Here is a 19,156-nt window from a genome sequence, read left to right as displayed (position 1 = left end):
AATAGAATATTATTGTTCTATATAAGAAATGATAAACAGGCAGACTTCAGAGAAACCTGAAAAGACTTATGTGAACTGATGCGGAGTGAAGTGAGCAGAACCAAGAGAACATTGTACACAGTAACAGCCACAGTATGTGAGGACTGATTTTGATAGACATGGTCCTTCTCAGCAATGCAAGTACCTAAAACAATTCCAAAGGACTCATGATTGAAAATGTTATCCACATCCAGAGAAACAACTATGGAATAACTGAATGCAGAATTACTCTTTTCAGTAATACTAATTTTTTTTTTTTTACTATTTTCTTTTTTGTTTTATTTTATTTTTCTTTCTCATGGTTCTTCACATTTGTTGTAATTATTCTATACAACATGATTAATATGAAAATGTGTTTAATAGGTGTGTATATATAGAGCCCATATCAGAATGCAAGTTGTCTTGGGGAGGGAGGGAGAGAAAATTTAAAACTCATGGAAGTGAATGCTTAAAAACTAAAAAGAAATAATTTAATTAAAAAATATTAGTGATTTAGAGCAATCTTTAAACGTTTTTTCATAGTTGGCAATTATTTTGAGAACTGTCTGTTCATATCCTTTGCCCACTCATCTACTGGAGAATGGCTCTTGATCTAAAGTATTATTTAGTTCCCTATATACCAAGAATATCACTCTTAGCAGAAATTATCTGCCACAGATATTTTTCCTGACTTTTCCTTCTCATCTAGGATTTTTTATCTTGTTGCTTACACTAATATTGTTACGGTAAAAGCTTTTCAAATGTATGTAATCCAAATCATCTCTGTTACTTTTTGTGATTGCTTCTACTCTTTAAGAACACTCCCAGCCAGAGCTGTGAAAAAGTCTGATTTTATTAAAGGGAAACTAATCTGTTTCTCTTATAATTTTTTTTGGGTGTGACTTTAAATATTGAGGTCATGTATCCATTTTTAGCTTACTGTGGTATGTGGGATTAGACATTAGTCTAAAGTGCATTTTTACCCAGCTAGAAAGTTTTACCCAGTGCTTCTCAAATAGGGATTATTCCCTATTAATCTGCATTCTTAGATTTGCTGTGTTCAAGTGTTTTTTATTCTTCCTTATGTAGTCTGCTTTACTGATTTATCTTTCACTTTTAAATTGGTGTCAAACATTTTTGAGAATTAGTGTTTTACAGTATAATTAGAGTTCTTAAAGTGCTGTTCTCTCTTTATTCTTACTTCTTTTCACTATTTCCCTTGACATTTATACCTTTTGTTTTGTTAAACTGATTTTGTCTGGCTTCATAAGGTATTCTCTTGGTATCTTGATTGCAATAGCACTAAATTAATAAATTAATTTAGGTATCAGTCATTTATTACTATATTGACAAGTATGATCAGCAACATCTTTCTAATTATTTAAGCCATTCTTTAAAAAATGTTGTATTATTATACTTATGTAAATCTTGAGTGTATGTAGGTATACTGATTCCTGGATATTTTGTAGCTAATTACCATGTGACTTTCTTATTTATTATATCCTTGTGGATTTTGTGATTTCTCTAAAAAAGTGCTGTTAATTTTGTGGACTTATTTTGTATTCTGTGGCTTTACTTAAGTTTTCTTTTGTCTCAGTTTCTTCATATTATTATATCATTAGCAAACACAGATAGTTCTGTCTCTGTGTTTATACTTTAAATTCATTCCTCATGTCTTATGGCCAAGGCTAGTCATAAGACGTCTGTGACTTTTTTTTTTGGAGGGCAGTTGGGGTTAAGTGACTTGCCCAAAGTCACACAGCTAGTTTTTGTGTTAAGTGGCTGAGGCTGGATTTGAACTCAGGTCCTCCTGACTCCAGGGCTGGTGCTCTACTCACTGCGTATAACTCTTAAATAAGATAAATAACAGTGGGAATCCTTGCTTTACTCCTGTATTTATTAGCTTCCTCCATCAAAAATGTTAGCTTTTGTTGTCTAAGATTATTAGTATATAATAATAGAAGTATAATCGGCGGCTAGGTGGTACAGTGAATAGAGCACCAGTCCTGGAGTCAGGAGGACCTGAGTTCAAATCCGGCCTCAGACACTTAACACACAAAAAAAAGTAGCCGTGTGACCTTGGGCAAGTCACTTAACCCCAACTGCCCTGCAAAAAACACAAAAAAACCCCAAAATAATAATACAAGTATAATGTATTTTTTTTAAAATTTCTGACTCTACTAAAATATTCACATTACTTGGGGTCCTTTTAATTTGATCAATTTTGCTAATTTTTTTTTAATGTTGAATCATCCTTACAAATATTGTATAAGTTCAACCTTGTTATAGCGAATAATGTTCTGAATACATTGATGGGGTCCTTTTGCTAAGAATATTATTTAAAATTTTTGAATCAATATTAGTGAATGAATCCACTCACATTCCTACCAAAAAAATTACCTGAGTGGATTATTTGCTTTGCAAACAACCTAGACAACAGAGAGCCAATAAGGTAAACAAATTCAGCAACCAAAGAAGGCACAAATTTGACCACATTTACTGAAGAAAAAAGGAGGGGAGGGGAACCTAAAAGAGAAAGACATCTATGAAGTTAAAAAGAACAACATAATGAAGGGATCATTAAAAGATTTTCTTTTCTAAAAGTACACAAGTAGACAAAGAGTAAAAGTGAATTTAAAAGAGAAAGTGACTGAGGAGGAATAAGTTCTCAAACATCAAGCACTAAACTTCACAACACTCCACCTACAAATGAACCAAAGGTTTTTTTTTTTTATTTTTTTTGGTATGACTAAAGTGCAGATTAGAAGAACACATTAAAGAGGGGAGGAAGAAATGTGGGATGTAACCTAACTAAGCCAATGGTAAAAACAATGAAGGAAAAATTACTCCTATAGTTTGTTACAAAAAGGGGGCTAAGACAATGTGATGTGGCAAAGGGAGAAATTTAAACAATGAATAAAAAAGGAGGAAATCCTGATCCAGGGGTAGGTGGGGGGTCCCACTGAAGAATACTCCCACGGAGAAAGAAGAGAGATGTTTCTGAAGCAGGAGATGGGACCCTTACAGGATACTCAGAGACACTGACTACCCCAGAACTCCTGAAGACAATTTGACATCAAAAAGGGTGGGAGATGTATGGACCAAGAGAAGTGATTCATACCAAATTGGAAAAAAAAATGTTCGTGGGAAAGATTGGATAGTAATCAACTGTACATAAGAAGCATAGGAAAATTTTCTACTATTGGGCAATACTTTTATCCTTTTTGCTACAGGAATTGATACTTCTAAGAAACAGAAAAAAAAATAAGGGGGGGAAGAAGCGTCAAGGATTATAAGGCATAGAAACTGTTTAGAAGAAGTAACTTAAAGTAGGTACTTTACAAGCTTTAATTCCACAGAGAATGAAGAAACTAAAAATGAATATAAAAATTTGAGGACCAGGAATCAAGAATAAAGGTCTAGGACAGAAAGGTTAAGAGAATTAATGAAGAGAATGAGGGGAATAAATACTTCTTAGAAAAAAAGCACAGAAAACAGAAAAACAAATCTAAGAAATGTGAGACTAAGAAAGGGAATTTTACTTAAATAGTTAACTGATTTTAAAAATGAGGAAAAGAACTGAATAACTAAATAAAAGAAGGGGAATAAAAGGGGATCAATAAGAGAAACTTCAAAACTTGGGAAAGGGATGACAAACAAGAAGAGGGTTTGAGAGTGAGGGAAAGAGGACCTATTAGAATAGTTCCCTTAAAGAAGAGTAAGTAAAAGTAACTGAAGAGACAGTTGAACTGAAGAGTCCTGACTCTACAGAAGGAGAGCAACAAAAAAAGCCTAAGTCAGGGAAAAAAGAAACAACCCAAAACAACCCAATAGTAGCAACAGAGGGAAAGATAAACCTAATTCTCATAAATTTAAATGTGAATGGATGAAATAATCCAATAAAATGAAGATGACAGATATAAATAACAAAATTCAACAATCTGTTAGTTACCCCCAAAATACCTAAAAAGCAAAGACATGTAAAACATAAAAATGAAGGGCTAAAATAAAATTTACTATGTATCAGATGAATCCAAAAAAGCAGGAGTTGCAATCATGCTCTCAGATTAAGCAAAAACAAAAATTCACTATTTAAAAAACATAAATAAGAAAATTATATTACATTAAAGTGAAACAGATGAGAAATCATATCCATGTTAAACTTATATATGAACCCATTTTTTTTAAACAAATAGTAAGCTGATTTAGAAGATTATTAAAAGCATGTGTATGGACTTACATGATTGAGAAAGACTTCAATAAAAAGTATGATTAATATAGAGAAAACAAATGATCGTTAAGAACAACTAGTGAGACTTACTTCATCTGGAAAAAGATGTAGCCTTTGCATCATGGTTCTCCTGTGGAGGTTCTTTGGTAACATTCCATAAATAGCTAGTTTTACAATCTGAAAAATAAAACACACAAAGATAGAGCATAATGTGGTTAAACAAGCAGAATGTGGTTTGGGACTTAGAGACAAAGCAGTAGTAGCACATGATGTGACTTATTCATGTGAGAAGGAGAGAAAAGGGAACAGGTAGAACAGAGTTACATAAGGGGAAGAGGAAACATTAAAAAGGAGGTTGAGGGTATTTGTGCTATTGTTATTTGTGTTTAACTAAATTTACTTTATTCATTTTGAAATATCTGAAAAAAGGAGGGAAAACAATAAGGAAAGATTTAAAACAGCATAGGCTTTTGCAATTCTTTCTTGAATTGTATCACATAATATCAAAGGCATTGATTAGGCTAATGATACTAATAATAACACTTCACACTTATATAGTGGTTTAAAATCTGTAATGCACTTTACATACATTATTTATCTGATCTTCAAAACAACTTGAAGTGAGTGCTGTAATTATTCTCATTCTGCAGATGAGGCAACTAAAGATGAGAGAGATTAGACAATTTGCCCAGAGTTACACAGCTGCTAAGTATCCAAGGCTAGGACTTGAAGCAAGGTCTTCTTGGTTCCAAATCAAATGCACTACAAATTAGAGCAACAGCTCTGGTCCTGAGCTTTGGAAGGTCATGTGACTATGATATGAAGTTCTTCATATGCTTCGTAATTCCATAAAAAGTGCTGGAATTTTAATATCTCTAAGATGAAAAGGAGAAAGTTCACATGATATGATAGTCCTCCTTGGGCAACAGTTCTACATAATTTGGTTCACTGGCTGCCTTTGCAGGACAATGGACTAAAAGGACAACCAAAGCTAAGTCTCACTTCTTAGTGAAAATAAAAGTAAAAAATTCAAAATTAAATGGAAAAATGAAGTTATCTTTGACAAGCCACTACTGAGAAATACTACAAACAAAGGATTAATTCATATCTAAACCAAGAGTACACAAAACAAAATTCTGTATATATTAATTCTAAAATAGACCATCTTTTCCCAAGGACCCTCAGAGACTTTTGAGAGCCATTGTTCTTTAAAAAATACTTAATTTCTACATTATCCAACTCCATTTAAATTTTCAATTTTGGAATGTTACTAAATTATGCCAATAATATAAAGGATCTATGATTTAATTAATATGGGCTATATTGATGCAGGTCATAATACATTTCTGACACAGTTCCATATCCTTCCACAAGTTAAACACAGAGTTCACTTAACATGATTAAAGTCCTTCTCGAATTCTCTAGACATTAAGAGGATAATAATGAAGAACTAAAAATGCATAAAATATCTGGGAACAGACCTATCAAAGCTACTTGTATAGATTCATTCAGAAAATGCTCCTTAAAGCAAAACCCAAATAACTGGAGGACTATGCAATTCTCATGTCTAGGCCAAGCCAGTATCATAAAAATGATGCTGTTTAGTTGTTTTTCAGTTGTGTTCATCTCTTTAAGACCCCATCTGCAGGCAGCTAGATGGCACAGTGAGTAAAGCGCCAGCCCCAGAGTCAAGAGGATCCGAGTTCGGTTCCGGCCTCAGACACTTAACACCCACACAAAAAAAACTAGCCGTGTAACCTTGGGCAAGTTACTTAACCCCAATTGCCCTCCAAGAGGCAAAAAAAAAAAAAAAAAGAAAAAGACCCCATTTGAAGTTTCCCTGACAAAGATACTAGAGTGGTTTGCTATTTCCTACAGCTCATTTTACAGATAAGGAAACTGAGGCAAAAAGTGTTAAGTAACTCACCCAGGGTGTTTCTGACTCTAGGGTCAGCACAGTGGATACACTGTGCCATGTTGCTGTTCAATAAAAATGATAATACTAGTAAAACTAATTTACATTTTAAATTCTATATGAATCAAATCACCAAGAGGATACTTTATAGAACTTGAAAATAAAATAAAAAAATTATTTGGAAAAATCAAAGGTTAGAATATTAAGGGAAATGATGAAAAGAAGTAAGGATGAAGAGGAAAATGGCACTTCCAGACCTCAAAATATATTCTAAAGCAGCAGTCATCAAAATCATCTGGTACCAGTTGAAAAAATAGAGATCCATGAACTACACAAGAAGATTAAAAAAAAAAAGAATTCAATAACCCAGTGTGATAAAGTGGAAACCTAGGAAAAAAAATAATTTGATAAAAACTGCTGGGAAAACTAGAAAGCAATCAGGCAGAAATTAGTCTTAGCCAAATACTTTACACCATATTCCACAAAACATTCTCAACGCATACATGACCTTAATATTAAAGATCATAGGGGCGGCCAGGTAGCACAGCGAGTAAGAGCACTGGCCCCAGTTATGACTGAAAAAGACTGGACATCAATTGTTTTTTTTCGCTCCGTTATTACTTCACTGCATCAATTCATATAATTCTTTGCATACATCGGGATAACCTGGTATAGAATCCGGGCTCAGACACTTAGCACCACACCCAGAAATAACTGGCTGTGTAACCTTGAGCAAGTTACTTAACCCCAATTGCTTAGAAATTAGAAGAGAAAGAGTATTTACCTCTTACAACTATAGGTAGGAAATGCATTCTTAACCAAAAAAGAAGTAGAGGAAATTACAAAAGATAAGACAGATAACTCTGATTACTTGAAACTGAAAAGCTTCTGCACAGATATTAATGCACCTAGGATAAGAAAGGAAGTGGTCAAATGGGGAAAAAAATCTTTGTATCAAATTTCTTTGCTAAGGGTTTGGTATACTTCTCACTTCAAATAGATAAGTGGTCAAAGGATATAAAGAGTTCTCAAAATTAGAACTGTAAAGTATTCTCAACCACATGAAAGAATACTCCAAGTCACTAAAAAGAGAAATGCAAATCAAAACAACTCCAAGGTTTCACCTCACACCCTGCAAATTGGCAAAAATGACAAAAAAAAAAAAAAAATGGGAGCAGTAAGTATTACAAAGGTTCTGGAAGGATAGGTACTAATACACTGGTGGCAGAGCTGTGAAACAGCTTTTGAAACAGGTTTTGAAAGCAATCTGAAATTAGGCAAATAAAGTGACCAAAATGTCCATTGCCTTTGAACTGGACTCCATTACTGGGACTGTCCACCTCAAGGGAGCCACCAATAAGAAGAAAGTTCCCATATCCAAAATATTTATAGCAACATTTTTAGTAACAGCAAAAAACTGAAAACAGAGTAAGGGAATGGCTAAATAAACCGTGACACATGGATGTAATGGAAAGGTAATGTGCTATAGATGTGTGCCATAAATACAGAGATGTATGCAAAGAATTATATGAATTGATGCAGTGAAGTAATAACGGAGCAAAAAAAAAACAATTGATGTCCAGTCTTTTTCAGTCATGTCATACCCTTTGTGTCCCCATTTAGGGTTTTCTTGGCAGAGACACCAACGTGTTTTGCTATTTCTCCAGTTCATTTTATGGATGAGGAAACAGAGGCAAACAGGGTTAAGTGACTTGCCCAGGGTCATACTGCTAGCAAATGTCTGAAGCTGGATTTGAACCTGAGTTCAAAATGAAGATGAGTTTTCCTGACTCCAGGCTGAGCACTCTATCCACTGCGCCATCTAGCTGCCTTCAAGAAAACAATATAAACAGTTAACTACAACAATAGAATGGAAAGAACTACAGTACATCAAAAAGTCAAAAGTAAATGTAGCAAAATGATATGAGCAGAACTTGATTGAAGAGATATCAGGACACCTCAACCCACTCCTTTATGGAAGTGGGAGATCCACAGTGTTACACATATTTTTGGACATTTTCAATGTATCAATCAATAGTGCTGATTTTGTTTTTCTTTTCTAAAAATAACTATTATATGGGATGGCACGGTGACAGAATGGGGAAAGATACATGGGATAACTATGACAATGTAAGAAACAGAAGATACCAATAAAAACTTATTAAAAGTTTTTTTTTTCCTTTAAAAGGAAGATACTGGGGGCGGTTAGGTGGCGCAGTGAATAGAGCTCTGGCCCTGGAGTCAGGACGACCTGAGTTCAAATTCAGCCTCAGACACTTAACACAAAAACTGGCTGTGTGACCTTGGGCAAGTCACTTAACCCCAACTTCACTCCAAAAAGCAAAAAAAAAAAAAAAAGAAGATACTAATGGAGTAAGTAGGTTATCTATTGATTTTCCTTCATTCTTGCCATTTGACCAGCCCATCTTTTCTTTTCTTTTTTTTAGGTCATCTTTTACAAGGCCCTTACTTCACAACACTTAGCTTATAACATCTGATATGTGGCTTGCTCATGCCTGCCATGTGCCTTCCCATTGTTCTCTCTCAATCAATTCTTTGGGGCCTGAAGTATACCATGAATGATGCTACCAAAAGAATATTGGTATTCTATTTCAGGCTGAAATTTGGGGTCAACATTTATAGTTTTCCAAATGCAATCTAGTTCATTCACTCTTCCTATTCAATTCCAACTCAATGTCCATATTCAGTACCTGTCCATAAAGAAAAAAAAAAAAAAGGATAAGGTTCTATAGTTTGTTCATCCAATTGCCTATTGATTTGGCTTTGTTAGGTGCCATGGGACCAGGCTATATTCAGCTCAGGCAGAGTAGAAGTTGTGGCCATCAATGCTCTTTCTTCACTGACCTCAAATACATCATTTATATATATTCCAATTATTCCACACAAAGCAGGTTCAAGAGCACTGGCAAGGCTCAGAATGGAAAGCTGGTAATCAGTGTAAAATTCATTACTAGTTTGTAGGAGTGTGATCCCACAAATATTAAGTGGAAGATGCTGGAGCCAATACATAGTAGAGTCCACTGGTGCCTTTCTCACCTGGGCAGAGGCTCTGGCTCACTCGAAGAGTGGAGCTAAGTATGTCATCATCTCTGCCCCTTCTGCTGATATCCCTATGTTTGTGATGGGAGTAAACCATGAGAAATATGGTAATTCCCTGTCAGTAATGTTTCCTGCATTACCAACTGATTGGTCCCCCTGTCCCAGGTCATTCACAACAACTTTAACCTTGTGGAAGAACCATGCCATTGCTGCTACACAGAAGACAGTAGATGGCCCCTATGGCAAGTTGTGACATGATGAATGTGGCATTGCCCTTCAAGATATCAAAAATGGTGCTACTAAGGCATCAGCAGGACAAGGTCCTATCTGAGCAGAGTGGGAAGCTCCTAAGCAAGGACTTCCATGTTCCTATTTCTAATGTATCTGTAGTGGATCTGATCTGCCACCTGGAGAAACCTGTCCAATATGATGATATCAAGAAAGAAGGGAAGCAAGTTATTAGAGGGATCCTTCAAGGGAATCTTGGGTTATGTAGAGGACCAGGCTGTATCTTGTGACTTTAACAGATGTTAAACTGGTATTGCCCTTAATGACCAATTTTGGAAGTTCATTTACTGGCTGAAAATGAGAATGGTTATAGCAACCAATTACGGTAAACCACATGGTCTACATGGCCTCCATGGAGTAAAGTAGAAAGTCATGGATCTTCACCACCAATCAAAAGAGAAATTCCACCACTGGGGAGCCCATATCCTTAATCTAAGGCCCTATAGTGTAGTTCTCATTCTCCAAACACAGTCTTTCTAAGGGGGAGAAGCATCAGGTCCTATACTGCACATCAATAAAGTCATCATATTCAGTAAAAAGTAGAATAACCACTAAAACAACCAAAACACCCCTGCTTACCCCCTCATCCCCCCCACTGAAAAACCCAAACAAACAATAAGCATAGTAGAATCTTATATTCTCTATAGTCATTTGCATGACTTTCTAGCATGCCCCAGCTGCCTTCTCACCCTGGAATATCCCTCCACCATGCACAGTGCCTTGCACATGGTAAGGATTTAAAAGCTTACTAACTTATTTGACAGCTCATGCTGGCATCCTTCTCTCATTGGCAATTTCCTTCACAGGGCCTCCATTTTGGGGATTGGCCCAGGCTAACCATGCTTCCTTGAAGCCAGTTGCTTGTTATGAATCAACATGTAAGCAAAACAAAAGCTATAATCCCTAAAGGATATTTTCTGACAGAGAATGACCTGTTTTAAATTTTTTCTTTCTTTTTTCAAAAAAAACTGGCAAATAAACTGTGGGAATAGTTAAACAGGATTCTTTTTAAAATTAGATTATATTTTTGTGATTTTTGGAAGGAAGTTAAAGTTCCTAAATACTTTCATTTTAAAGTCTAAAATCTGAATATTTGACTAATGCTTTTAAAAATACAGAATCCCTAAAAAATTCCTTCTTGTCAAATTATAAGATTTTATTCTTCTAATTATATAGTCCCTTTCTTATTACATAAGAACAGTCTATGGATAATCAGAATAAATGGTACTCCTTTATGTGCTGTGGTAGTGAAACACTGTAGGCCTGACACAGGAATTAAAGGACTCTTGACAATACTGAATGTTCTCCCTAAGTCATTTCTTTTATTTGAGGCTCAGTCTCTTCATCTGCAAAATACAGATAATATCTACATGGTACCAACCTCATGATGCTGTTATGAGGGAAGTTCTTTTTAAACTTTAAATTACCATATATTATCACTTTTTAAAAATTCAAACTTTATCTTTTTTTTTTAATGTGAGGTATGGCTTAGTGATTGAAATAAAAATATTATAGAAAATTAATTAAGAACACACAAATATATGAATTCCATTAAGCTTCTGAATGTATACTGATGTTACCAGTTACTATAAAGAAAAATAGTATGTTTTTTAGATGGAAAAAGTTCTCATTACTACAGGAATCTTAATTACTTCTTCATATTATGAAAAACAAACATGATATACCTGAAAGTTACGCTGTAGTAGGTTCTGGTGATACTAAAGCAGACACTCAATAGTCCTTGAAATAATGGAACTTACATTCTATCACAGACACTCACACTCTTTCTCTCTCTCTCTCAAGTAAGTAGAAACATATCACTTATATTAACTAAGGGGATCAGAGAAGGCTGATTCATAGGGGACATGGAACCTTGAGCCTATTTTAGGGAGCACAAAGTTGAGGTCTAAATAGGTTAAGTGATTTGCTCTTAAAATTATGGCTAATATGTGACAAAACTATGACCCTAACATCATCTGACTCTAAAGCCAATGTTCAACTACGTCCTTGTGGTTACTTGTAAGGTGAAGACAACAGAACAGACATTTCTAAGATGTACCAAAATTCAATCATTCTTAGAATAATAGAATCAGTAATTTTTACTCTGCTATTGATTTAGAAATGATCTTACCAATGCTACTTTTCATCCTTAACATCCATAACACTGAATCCAGAAGCAGCATAGTATAGTAGCTAGAAGGCTGGCCCCGGGATCAGGAAAACTGATACAAGTTCTGCCTCTGAGACATATTAGCTGTGTGACCATGGGCAAAACACAGCCTTATAGTGTTCCAGAAATTCTCAAAAAGCATAAAGCATAGAAAAGATCCTGATTCACTAACCACAGAAGGCAATTTTTGAAACATTTTCTAAGACTGTCTCAAATATTTTATAGTTCTTTGTTCTTAGCAAAATAGGCTAAGAGTTTGGCAAAGTATCATCGATTGACTCAAAAAGATAAATTATGGAGTTTCTAAGTAACACAATTTAGTGGATAGCGTGCTGGACTTGGAGCAAAGTCAACCACTGTGACTTACAATCTGTGTGACCTTGGGCAAGTGATTTAACTTCTCTAATTTTCAAGTTCTTCATGAGTAAAATGAAGGAGCTGAATCATTTCATTTCTAAGGTCTCCTCCAACTCTAAAGCTTATGATCTTATAATTACAGTTAGACCACACTGCCTCCTAGTGTATAATTGATACACAAGAACAAAATTAAAATATTAAAAAAACTTGAGATGCATATTTTATAAAACATCAAAGAGAATATATACTTTGATCTAATAGTTATGGTTTATGATCAAACAGGTCTGTTTCCAAAGGCCTTTTTCATTTAAAAACTTTTTGGGCAACTAATTCAAACCTATTAATCTTCCAAAAATAGGGCATTTACTTTGGCATTCAACAGTCTAATAATATGTACCAAAAATATAACACATTTTTCAAAATGAGAAGAAACATTTTTGACCTGGTTGTTATTTCAAAAATCATCATCTCCATTTTAGAGGAGGGGAAAATTAAGGCTTGGAAAGAAAGTAACTTGCTCAAGTTAAGTGGCAAAACTGACACTTTAACCCAAGACTTCCAATTACAAATTCAGTCTTCTTTCCATTATACTATAATGCTGTCTCCTTTTAAAATTGTCTTTGTAGCTTGTTTGAAAGAGATAAACACAGGATAATATGTATTAGGGAAAGAAGTAACAGACTTGTTTTGAGGAAATACTTAAGGGGTGTTTTCCAAATAATATAATTGCAAAAAAATGTTAGACTTACTGCTATTGGATCCCGCTGGTGAAGCTGAGCTGCTGTAACTTGTCTGAAACCACCTGGGTATCTATTAAATAAATAAAAGTTTTTAAACAAGGAGGGGAGGATGGTATTTCTACATAATATTTCATAACTGAATATATCATTTTACACTGATAAGAAAAATCATTCTTCCTAAAGTAGTTTTTCTGAAAATGTCTTAAACTTCAAGCATCTGGAATATTTTTATAACTGCTATTATTTTATATGTAGCAATTTTAGTCCTCAGAAATTTCAGGGCCATAATTATATCACAATGCCTCAAATACAATGTAATATACAAGGGGAACATATAGAAAAGCTAAGCTTAAATGTAATTTAAGTTTCTATTCATAACTGAACAGTGCTGAAGTTTTGCTATCTGACCATTTAGACTTAAAATGGCAATGTTGGCCACTGTAAAACTCGCTGTGCATTACTTAAGTTTTGGAATTTACCTTCTCTGAGTTTCCTTAGTGTTATACAGTCTGGGAAATAGTGTTAGTGGCAAAAAGTCACCAGAGCACTGATGTACAAAAGGCTTACACTGGGTGATGATAAAACTTGGCTGACTTACTTAATTTTTCTGATTATCGAATTAGCTATATAAGTGAAGGTGCTTTGAAAAGTACAAAATGCCATGCAAATATAAGATTACTCTGTAGAGATGAACAGGCTGGCCAAGTGATTTTTAAAATATTTTTTTAGTATATACACTGCCTAAGAAGTAAAGCTTAATACGCTAATGGGTCACTGAATCTTTTTGACTGGTTAAGTGCCATAACACTTCAATCTTAGTTGGCAATTTTATTTCCTGTCCACTTTTCCACCATGGACAAAATATTTTAGCTTCTACCTAGAATGATTTTCTTCTTTAAAACCATGACCACAGAACTACAGAACAGCAGAGTTCTTGCCTTTGTTATCTTCAGATCTTTACTGAATTCTTCTAAAGTGAATGCTGAGTGACCTTAAAAGCTTACAGAGGGGTGGCTAGGTGGTGCAGTGAATAGAACATGGGCCCTGGAGTCAGGAGGACCCAAGTTCAAATCCAGCCTCAGACACTTGCTAGCCGCCAACTGCCCTACTTTCCCCCCTCCAAAAAGCAAAAAACAAAAAAATTTAGGGGGGGCTAGATGGTGCAGTAAGAGCACCGGTCCCAGAGTTGGGAGACCCGGGATCAGTTCCAGCCTCAGACACTTAACACCCACACAAAAATAACTGGCTGTGTAATCTTGAGTAAGTTACTTAACCCCAATTGCTTTAAAAAAAAAAAAAGCTTACACAGGTGGGTCCAGAAAGTGGAGACTAGAAAGCACTGTGTAGGTGACTAGTACCAAGTCTCTGGGGTTTAAACTGTCATCAGTGTTCATGACACAGGTCTATATTTTTAGAGATTTTAAGGAGCAGAATGAAAATCTGAATGAAATGAAATGAAAAAATAGGTTGACTGGCTATTTTTGTTCTTAACGATAGGAGAAATGCCATTTTGAGAGATTCTTTTTTTTCTTATAGTTATTGTTTCAAAAGGTTTAAAAAAAATAGAAATAAGTACTATGATAGTTCTATAATACGTTTGTACTTTTTTGGTGTGTCTTGAAACCAATATGTAAGTAGCCCTTGAAACCTATGAAGTAAGATGCTAATAAAATTTCAAACATAAAATTGGAGAACAGTTATTACAAAAGCCCAGTGCTTTCTTCCTATATAAAAAGCTTTGAAAAGACAGATGATTACCAATATAAGTCTATTGCTGTGTTTGCACACACTTCTGTTCTGAACTGTCAGTACTTCCTTGCAGTATCACAGATCATAAAAGTATACTATAGTTATTATTGACAGAATAACCATAATGATACTTTGCATCAATATGGAGATTTAATTTGGTCACAATCTTGTTATCCTGGTTGTTGTTTTTTTTTATATTATCTTCTTAATGACCTTTAAATTTCTTGGATAACCTCAATGACCAGTAAATGTAAGTAAGTTACAGATGAAATATGTAAAGATGGATGTCGAGTTCAGTAAGACCTCACAGAGTTGGTTCAATGTACCAAAATTGGCAAAAGGACATGGAGTCCAGGCCTGTACAAGATCCTGGGGAAGGAGAGAGATAAATAGGATGTGGACAATGAGGTTTGTTTTAATAATCTATAGACACCATGTGGGAAAAATGGAGATCCATTTTGTATGGCAGGGCTAGAACAGGAACCATTTTAGTAGGAAACATTTTTGATAATAAAAATAAAAAGGCACCATAGAGCTCCGTGTAGCATTCAGTATAATAATAGTGAAAGATGTGGTAAAATTCTCCAAGGAGAATGGTTTTTGCAGCTGTATTTAAATTAAGGGGAATAAACATATGAGGTTGGAATGCTGACTAGGAAATCAGAGTAAGTTAAGAAAGAAAGGACAACAGTCTAGTTCCTATTCATGCTGAAGGCTTATCTTGATAGAGTAAAAATTACAGCTGGTATCAAACTCTTTGTACATTGTGACTGAAAGAAAAAGTTGTATGCAGTCATTTTAAGAGTGATTTAGGTATACAGAAAAATAAAAGCAGTTCTTAAAAACAAGCTATTTAAAAATACATCAATAATGCTACTAATATTAAATAGCAACAGCAAGTTCAACATCATGTTAACTTATCAACTACACTGATACTGTCATCACTTAACTTACCCAGTGTGAGAAGAGTATACTTTTTGTTCCCACTTGTTTCCAGAAAATGCAATATGCCTTGTGTTCTTTATGACAACATGATCCCCACACTTACCTAGAATAAAAAGTATTCAAATTTTGAATGAGACAAAAATTGACTCAGGAAAAAAATGCCATTATTTATAAAAGCTCATAAAGTTACCAAAGAAACTCAAAATGGCACAATGCAACTTATAGGGGAATATCAATCTCCTGCAGCAGATTTTTATAACAATGATAAAAGGTAGGAAGGTTCCTTGAACCATCTCAACACTTAGAAAGATACAGGGGGATGTTAGAAGCTTCTTGAGAGCAGGAACTTTCATTTTCTGTCTGTGTAATCAATCCCCAGTGCTTAACAAACTGTACAGCCACACAGCAGGTGCTTAATAAACACTTGTTAACTGGTTCCAATTTTAAAAGTTTGTCTACACTACCATAGTGACTGGTGATTTTGACTATTTATTTAACTGCTGGAATTCTCTATAGAAACAGTACAGAGCCACTTTCTTGACAATTTCAATCTTCAATTAAGTTAGCAGAAGCAGGAAGAGTAAATGTTATTTAGGACCTGATTCTGACCAAAGATCTGCTTCTAGTTGTTGAAGTAGAAAAGACTAGAACCATAAGAAGTGAGTGCCATTTTAGAGTTGATAACAGATGATGTCCAATCCACTCCCTCTATGTGAAGCATGCATCTCTTCTACAATATCATTCAGGATATGCCTAAACATGTTCAGTGTTGGAGAAGTTGCTGGGTAGTGAAACAACCCATTCTGTTCCCAACCCTCCCACCTTAGTTCTGTCCTCTGGGATGAAGCATAGTGAAAACAAATGTATTTTCATACAACAATCCTTCAAATAGTTGGGAGATAGTGATCATGTATCTCCCTAAACTTTCTCTTCTCTATGTTAAATATTTCCAGTGGATTTTTTTTAATCATCCTAACTCTCTCTTCTCTTAGCCAAACCCTTAGAAAATTATCTGCCTTGATTGACTCCACTTCTTTTCTTACCCAGTTCTCAGTCCTTTGCAATATAGCTTCCTTCCTCATCACTCAATTGAAACTTATCTCAACAAAATCAGCAATGAGCTAACTGCCAAATCCTATCCTCTCTTTTTAGTACCCATCCTTCTCAATCCATCTTCTGACCACTTTCCTTCTTTGGGTTTGTTTTGTTTTTTTTCAAATGCTTTATTAATTCCTGGTTTACATCATTCATTTCCGCCAGATTTGAGTTACAAATTTTCTCCCCATTTTCCCCCTACCCACCGCCCCAAAATAGCGGTCCCACAGGATATTCCTTCCTCCAATCTGCTCTCTCCCATATCTTCTCCCATACCCCCTTTGACTTTTCCAGTAGGGCACAGTGGATCTCTATGCCCCAGTGCCTGTATATCTTATTACCCAATTACATGTAAAATCGTATTAATAATAGTATATATTTAAACATTTGATTTTAAAATTTTGAGTTCCAGCTTCATTCCCTTTCTCCCTTGTCACACACCCTTACTGGGAAGATAAGCAATTCAGTAGAGGTTGTATATGTGTAGTTATGCAAAACATTACCATGGTATATATATTGTAAAAGACTGACTATATTTCCCTCCCTCCTATCCCACCTCCCACTTGTTCTATTCTCTACTTTGATCCTGTCCCTTTTCAAAAGTGGGTGTTTCCAACTTCCCTCCCCCCTAGCCTGCCCTCCCTTCCATAATCCCTCCTCTCATCCCCTTCCCCCCTACTTTCCTGTAGGGTGAGATACCCTATTTAGTGTGTATGTTATTCCTGTCCTGAGCCAAATTCAATGAGAATAAGATTAACCCATTCCCTTTTGCCTTCCTGTTCTTCCCCTCCATTGTGGCCATTTTCTCTTGACTCTTCTATATGAGATAATTTACCCCATTCTGTCTCTCCCCATCTCCTCTCAATATGTTCCTCTCTCACCTCTTAATTTCACCTTTTAAGTATCATCCCTTCCTATTAAATCGGTCCTGTACCCTCTATCTATGTATACCTATACACATATATACACACATTCACATATATATTCATACGCCCATACACCTTCCTATATAGACACACACATATATTTCTATTCCCTTCAACTATTATCATACTGAGAAAAGTTTCATCAGTTACAATTATTGTTTTTCCATGTAGGAATGTAAATAGTTCAACTTCGGTAAGTTCTTTATGATTTCTTTTCCCTGTTTACCTTCTCATGCTTCTCTTGCTTCTTGTATCTGAATGTCAAATTTTCCATTCAATTCTGGTTTTTTCATCAAGAATGTTTGAAAGTCCTCTATTCCACTGAATGACCATATTTTCCCCTGAAACATGATACTCAATTTTGCTGGGTAGGTGATTCTTGGTTGTAATCCCAGCTCCTTTGAACTCCAAAATATCATATTTCACACCCTTCAATACCTCAGTGTAGAAGTTGCCAGGTCCTATGTTTCTACAATATTCAAATTGTTTCTCCCTGGCTGCTTGTAATATTTTCTCCTTGAGCAGGGAACTCTGGAACCTGGTTATTATATTCCTAGGAGTTTTCTTTTTGGGATCTTTTTCAAAAGGTAATCAGTGGATTCTTTCAACCTCTATTTTGCCCTTTGGTTCTAAAACATCAGGGCAATTTTCCTTGAGAATTTCTTGAAGGATGATTTCTAGGTTCTTTTTTTTTTTGATCATGGCTTTCAGGTAGTCCAATAATTTTTAAATTATCTCTCCTGGATCTGTTTTCCAGGTCAGTGGTTTTTCCAATGAGACATTTCACATTGCCTTCTATTTTTTCATTTGTTTGGATCTGTTTAACAGCATCTTGATTCCTCATAAAGTCACTAGCTTCCATTTGCTCCAATCTAATTCTGAAGGAATTATTCTCTTCAGCGAGCTTTTGAGATTGTTTTTCCATCTAGCAAATTTGGCTTTTTAAGGCATTCTTCTCCTCATTGCCTTTTTGAGCCTATTTTGCCATTTGAGTTAGTCTATTTTGTAAGGTGCTATGTTCTTCAGTCAGGTTGTTGACTCTCTTTTCATGATTTTCTTACATTATTCTCATTTCTCTTCCCGATTTTCCCTCCACTTCTCTTATTTGGCTTTCAAAATCCTTCTTAAGGTTCTCTATGGCCTGTAACCAGTTTATATTTTTCTTGGAAGCTTTTGGTGCAGGAGTTCTGACTTCATTGTCTTCCTGCTGTTCCATGCTTTGATCCTTTTTTTCCCCAAAAAAGGAATCCAAAGTTGGGTTGCTGTGCTTGCTTTGCTTCCTTTGCTTGCTCACATTGCCACTCAATTACTTGACTTTTGAGATTTTTGCCACAGAAGAGTTCTGCCTTCGGAGAGGAGAGCTTTGTCCCAAATAGAAGGGGTTTTCTCAGCTGCCAGAGCTATTAGTTGGCTGCCCTCTCTGAAACTTCCACATGCTCTGGCTCCCTGGTCACACACCCTAGGACTTCTACCCCAGACAGCGATCCAGATCCAAGCAGGTTAAAGCAAGAGTGATTACCCCTCAGAATGGTTGCTACAATCTGCAGGCCAGTAGCTCTGAAGCACTTATGTGGCGGCCACTGCTGGGCCTCAGCCGCTTCTCACTGCAGGGGCAGAGGCTGGATCTCACTCCCGGACTCCCTGCTCCCAAAGTCTACACTG

At 35.5% G+C, this 19,156-nt stretch overlaps 1 protein-coding gene across 1 annotated transcript in view; it reads right to left on the bottom strand.

The window, feature by feature from the left end:
* Positions 1-19,156, bottom strand: part of MRPL13 (mitochondrial ribosomal protein L13) — a 51,925-nt gene that overhangs the window by 20,856 nt on the left and 11,913 nt on the right. The window contains exons 3-5 of the mRNA XM_069081193.1: positions 15,483-15,576; positions 12,789-12,849; positions 4,340-4,426 (exon numbers count right to left, since the gene is read on the bottom strand). Coding sequence (XP_068937294.1) covers positions 4,340-4,426; positions 12,789-12,849; positions 15,483-15,576 — 242 coding nt within the window. The remainder of the gene's footprint in view (positions 1-4,339; positions 4,427-12,788; positions 12,850-15,482; positions 15,577-19,156) is intronic.

Source organism: Petaurus breviceps, unplaced genomic scaffold, assembly GCF_028583685.1.
Source record: "Petaurus breviceps papuanus isolate PSGF00001 unplaced genomic scaffold, PetGlider_PUasm1.0 98, whole genome shotgun sequence".
NCBI classification, from domain to species: domain Eukaryota; kingdom Metazoa; phylum Chordata; class Mammalia; order Diprotodontia; family Petauridae; genus Petaurus; species Petaurus breviceps.
The sequence above is the reverse complement of the archived record's forward strand: the minus strand, read 5'-3'. Positions and strand labels throughout refer to the sequence as shown.